This window comes from Cyprinodon variegatus, unplaced genomic scaffold, assembly GCF_000732505.1.
Source record: "Cyprinodon variegatus isolate N-32 unplaced genomic scaffold, C_variegatus-1.0 Scaffold625, whole genome shotgun sequence".
NCBI classification, from domain to species: domain Eukaryota; kingdom Metazoa; phylum Chordata; class Actinopteri; order Cyprinodontiformes; family Cyprinodontidae; genus Cyprinodon; species Cyprinodon variegatus.
In genome coordinates this window covers 130,264-135,516 of record NW_015151078.1, presented here as the reverse complement: position 1 = coordinate 135,516, position 5,253 = coordinate 130,264, and the positions used below count along the sequence as shown (strand labels likewise).

Sequence of the window (5,253 nt, the reverse complement as noted above, 5' to 3'; positions counted from 1 at the left end):
GATATGTGATTGACCGAATTTAGGTGTTCAGGCTGACGTATAACAAACTGGCCTGCATAAGATAATGAAAATAAAAACTGATTCTAAGACAGGATTTTTTTTCCTTATATATAGAAATTTTCTAACTTTTGGGACAATAAAGTATGATAAAAAGTACATTTATATACATGTTTAAGCCAGAATGATTCAACATTTAAATATGACTTCCCTGCGACTTAAGGTTGCTTTTTCTTCTTAACATAGATGGCTTCCTTCACGCCCCTCTCAAACCACCTATTTTCTTTGTCCAAAATGCGAACATTCTGGTCCTCAAAAGAATATCCTTTGTCCATAAGGTGTAGATTAACCGCAGAGTCTTTATAGCTGGGAGAAACTGGGTATTTTAAATACGATGGTCAAGAAAGAGTTTTAGGTGATGAAAACATGGGACATATTTCTGGTAATTTTACAACTTACTACGGAGATCAGATGAGTTATGTGGGACAGTCCCATAATTTTCCCTTCTGTCCCTCCATTTAACAAACTGAGCAACCACACGCTGTAATTGGTCTGGTGTTTTTCCCCCTTAAAGGCAGCAATGCAACTCTAACAGGATAGCACAGCATAGCATAGCAAGACATTGAAGCAATAATAGAGTTAGTGAGAAGAGCTGCAACACAAAACACACATCAAGCAAAGAGCTTCACCAACGCCCAGAGATCCAGGTACTGACCTGAGAATGATAGATGTAGGAGGAGCGAGGGCTACGAATAAAATCCAAAATAAAGGCAGCGTCCTGTCAGCATACAGGAAGAGCAGAACCCAGAATCAAACTCCAGAAGCCCGGCAACAGGAGGAGAGATGCACAGGAGCAACAAGAGCAATAAGCCCATCACCGAAACGAGAGCAAAGAGCAGCTGTTTGGTCCGAGGACTCGATGTCGATTAGGATTAAATCAGAAAATTCAGTAGAAGCTCAGAAGCCTGAAAAGGAAACGCTGAGGGAGGATAGCTCACCTTACGGGGGCTGTCTACAGCGGCGGCAACAGCAGACGTATCGGCCGCAGCGGAGGAGGGTTTGGTCTGCTGCTGCAGCTCCTCTAGTGTCCTGAAGGGAACATAAAATGGAAAATCTCTGTGGTTTCAGATTGAGCAGCAGCCAAGGCTTCGGTATTTAAGGAACACTCACTTCTGGTTCTGCTCCATCTCCAGCAAAGCTGTCAAAGCTGATGTGCCCCTCTTTCCTTGTGGAGGCGCTACAGGCTCAGCTGCGTAAGGTAGAACAGGACTGGTGACCTGTAGTCCTTTCATTGGCGTTCCTTTCTGCTATAACAGAGAGACCAGCTGCAGCATTTAAAGGAACCGACAACAGAGAACTATCCAAACGTTTTGAGTAGCAGGGCTGCAGTATCTGGAGGCTGAGTGTCAGCAAACAGCTTAAGAGGAAAGGAGCTGAAAGAAAGGGGCGTTCAGCCTCACCCTGATGATCCTGTCAGAGCGATGCCGCCGTCGTATGCGGTTGAGGCCCTCCAGAAAGCGAATGAAGCCGTCCAGCAGGACCCAGTCCCCACATCCGCCCATCCCAGCACCCGCTCCCTCCCCGTACACGTCCCAGTGCCCCTCACCGTCCGCCACCCGCCGAGCCCCTCCAGCGGGCAGCAGAAGGAAGCGCGTCCTCCAGAACTTCAGAGAGTCGATCAGGCTGTTGGCCAGAAAAGAAACTTTCAACTTTTAATGTTTCTTTGCTGCAAAAATTAAAGTCTACGTCCAATTTTATTGAATCAATCATATTTTTTCATTGATCTGAGCAGGTAAGTAAGATTAGGGTTTAAAATAAAAAATAAACAATTCTTTTATCTTATTTTAAGTGCATAGTATCTAAATATATTTTATGTAGGAGAAAAATACACTGAAAATACACAGATTTTCTTGAGATTTATTTTCTTATAAGAAACCTGGTTAAAGAAAAGAATAAATGTTGGATTCTTAGAGTCAGGTAAGACTTCACAAACTAGTGATGGGTCCAGCAACAGCGATGCGTCGGTGCATTCGTTGAGCCCATAGAGCAAAACAACCTATTGGTGCACGTGTCGTTTCTAGAAAGTCATGTGAACGATACAGGAGTTGTTTCTAACTGACTAATTCAATAAAATGTCTTTAAAAATGTGTCTGTCAACATGATGCATCTGCTAAAAAAAAATCTTTTGCGGTTTACCATTATAATTATCACGAATTTTGGAGGATTAAAGGAATAGGAACGTTTCAGCCGTTGCGTTTTTATTTTAATTTTCTCGTTGTGTCATCCTTTTGCTCTCAGTTATCGCTCAGCTTATCTAAATTTAAGTCCATTTCAAATTGACTCTTATTTACTGTTTTTACTGTTCTTTTTGTTTTTGAAATTATGATTTAAAATCAGTCCACAAACATCCTCATTCACATTTTGCCCTTAATTTTCCTGTTATGATTTATATTAACATTAATTATTCTCTACATCTTAATATATCAAGCATATTTTCAATTTAAACATAGATTTGGAATGTTATAATAATAACTTATAACTTACAATAACTTAAAATATCTCATTGTACTAGGTCATCAAATCAATTCAGTTTAGTCTGTCAAATAAGCCGCCTGTAGGAAAAACTAATCCATGCGTTTATTTATAATCAAATTGATTACTGCAGCAGTGTTTTCACAGGTCTGCCTAAAAAGTGGATCAGACAGCTGCAGCTGATCCAGAACGCTGCTGCCCGTGTCCTCACTAAGACTAAGAAAGTAGAGCACATCACCCCAGTTCTAAAGTCCTTCCACTGGCTCCCTGTATCTCAGAGAATAGACTTTAAAATACTTCTGTTAGTCTATAAATCTCTGAATGGCTTAGCACCTAAATACATCACAGACTTGCTATCAGTGTATCAACCCTCCAGACCACTCAGGTCTTCTGGCTCCAGCCTGCTCTGCAGACCTAGAACCAGAACTAAACATGGAGAAGCAGCATTTAGTTCCTATGCTCCACTTATCTGGAACAAACTTCCAGAAAACTGTAAAAGTGCGGAAAGCCTGAGTTCCTTTAAATCAAGACTAAAAACACATTTGTTTAGGGTTGCCTTCGACTGTTCTAGTTAAACAGTTCAACTAAAACATCATTAGTTCAACTTTTTTATTTTCTTTAGTCCAACTGTTTTTAATATTCTTTTTTGTTTCTGCATTTTTTATTTATCTATTTATTTTTTTTTCCTACTTGCTTTGATTCTGTTATATTTTCCTATATTTTAATCATGTAAAGCACTTTGCATTTAGCCTGGGTGCCATTCCGAACTTAGTCCCGCCCACAAAGTTTGAGGTCGGGGAAGTTCGGTCTGGCTCTGCTCCATAGTAGCGCGAGTATTATCGCCCACTGTCAGGCGATCCAATCAAATTGTCAGGGCGGGCTTTATATGATGATGGACAGATGATCAACAGTAACGTAATCAATCACTTCACCAAAGCGCGCTTGGGTGACAACAACAATGGCTGCCGCTGGAGAGTTGAGGTGAGTAGATTCTGCTATTAGGTCTGTTCTAGAAGATATCGACAGCAAATTAATTTTAAAAGAGGAACAGAGAAACGCGATCAAGTCTCATCTTCTTATTATAGGCGTGCAACTGCACGCTTTGATTTTTGTGGACAACAACTATGCCTCGCTTAACATATGTCACGCACTCCGTTGCTCTTATTGGTTGTAGGTCTATCCAATTGAGTGCAGAGGCATTTTTTTTCCTGGTTCGTTCTATTTTTTTATTTTATTTATGTGTTTATTTGAACAGGGACAGTGCACATTAATAAACATTTCTGTAAATGAGCCAGTGTTAGCTAAGTAGCTAATTTTCAACTGTAGTCCCTAGGCAAGGTTTAAAATGCCAACATAATAAAAACAACAACATTAAAAATTAGTGCAAACAATAAAATACATAGTTAGTAATCTACATAAAAGTTCGAAACACACCCCATAATCACAGCTCTATGGAGCAGTATCAGACTCATATTCTGACTAGAATTGAGTCGGACTACGTCAGGCTACTTTGCATTGTCTTTGTAAAAATAAATTTACCTTGCCTAAATGACCAGCAGGTGTCAGTATTTTGTGAGACAGTATCAACGCAGAATGCATACAGTTTGGCAATGTGTCGAAACGCTCCAAGAAGCCTCATTAACCCATCGCTAGTGCAAACTATGTTTTCTTAACATGAAAAACCAGCTTAGATTTATAAATGTTTAATCAGGGGTTATATTTTCATATCCACCCAGTGTTTTACATGGTATGATGATGACAATACGATCTGAGCATTCATGGAGGCACACAAACAATCAATGTTTACGGATGTTTTGCCTATTTTACACGTGTAAATCGATTTCCACCTGGTTTTTAGATCAGTTTTGTCCATGCTAACATGATTGCATCTGTTTTAAATTTTGCAAACCTTTTCAAGATCAGGCCCCTGAAATAGAAGGACAGTTAAATTGAATCCCTGTATATTCATACCCTGGCCAATTTGTCACTCAGCCAAAAAGTTTGATAGGAAACAATAAATGTGACTTTCTCCGCATAACAAAAATGTATGTAACAATTTGTAAATAAATAAATTCTGTCTCATAATTTCTGAGCAGCTTTTTTCAGGTTTCATCATATATTCTGGTGGTTGCTGGATGATTCTCAGTCATCCAGGTCATAGGAATAAAAAAAAAAAAAGAAAAATCAATCCACTGGAGTTTGGTTCCAAGTTTGGAGACGTTTTGCTGCCCATCTAGGAAGCTTTTTAAATTCAAAATGTTAGAAATAGCATTAAGTTAGTGTGGCTTAATAGAGTGGACCAAAAACAAAGCTTTGTTTTAGCTTAGATACCCCCACCCCCTTACAAGGGAACACTAAAACTTTGTCTGTTTAGCCAGGCCAACAATTCCCTTTAACTAAGGTGACTAAACGTCCGTATTTCCCGGGACATGTCCGTATTTCACGTCCTGTCCCGGGCGTTTTTTAGAAAATAAAGAAATGTCCTGTTTTTTAAATTACCTTCATTGGACCATTAAATTTACAGGCGCTATGGGACTTCGCACGACGCTGCGTGTGACGTAATCCCTGAGCCGCGTCAGTGCAGGCAGCCCTGTTCTTCATCAGAATATAGATAGCGTGGCTGTACGCCAACAACTTGCCAAAACGCAAATGTATGTTTAACGATGATTTACAAAAGACTTTTCCCGCTTTCAGACCGGGTCGAGACACATGGGAGGCCTTGTG

The 5,253-nt window shown here is 39.9% G+C and overlaps 1 protein-coding gene across 1 annotated transcript in view; it reads right to left on the bottom strand.

The window, feature by feature from the left end:
* depdc5 (DEP domain containing 5) overlaps positions 1 to 5,253 on the bottom strand; it is a 64,265-nt gene that overhangs the window by 29,341 nt on the left and 29,671 nt on the right. The window contains exons 28-31 of the mRNA XM_015393118.1: positions 1,458 to 1,680; positions 1,168 to 1,304; positions 996 to 1,086; positions 713 to 775 (exon numbers count right to left, since the gene is read on the bottom strand). Coding sequence (XP_015248604.1) covers positions 713 to 775; positions 996 to 1,086; positions 1,168 to 1,304; positions 1,458 to 1,680 — 514 coding nt within the window. The remainder of the gene's footprint in view (positions 1 to 712; positions 776 to 995; positions 1,087 to 1,167; positions 1,305 to 1,457; positions 1,681 to 5,253) is intronic.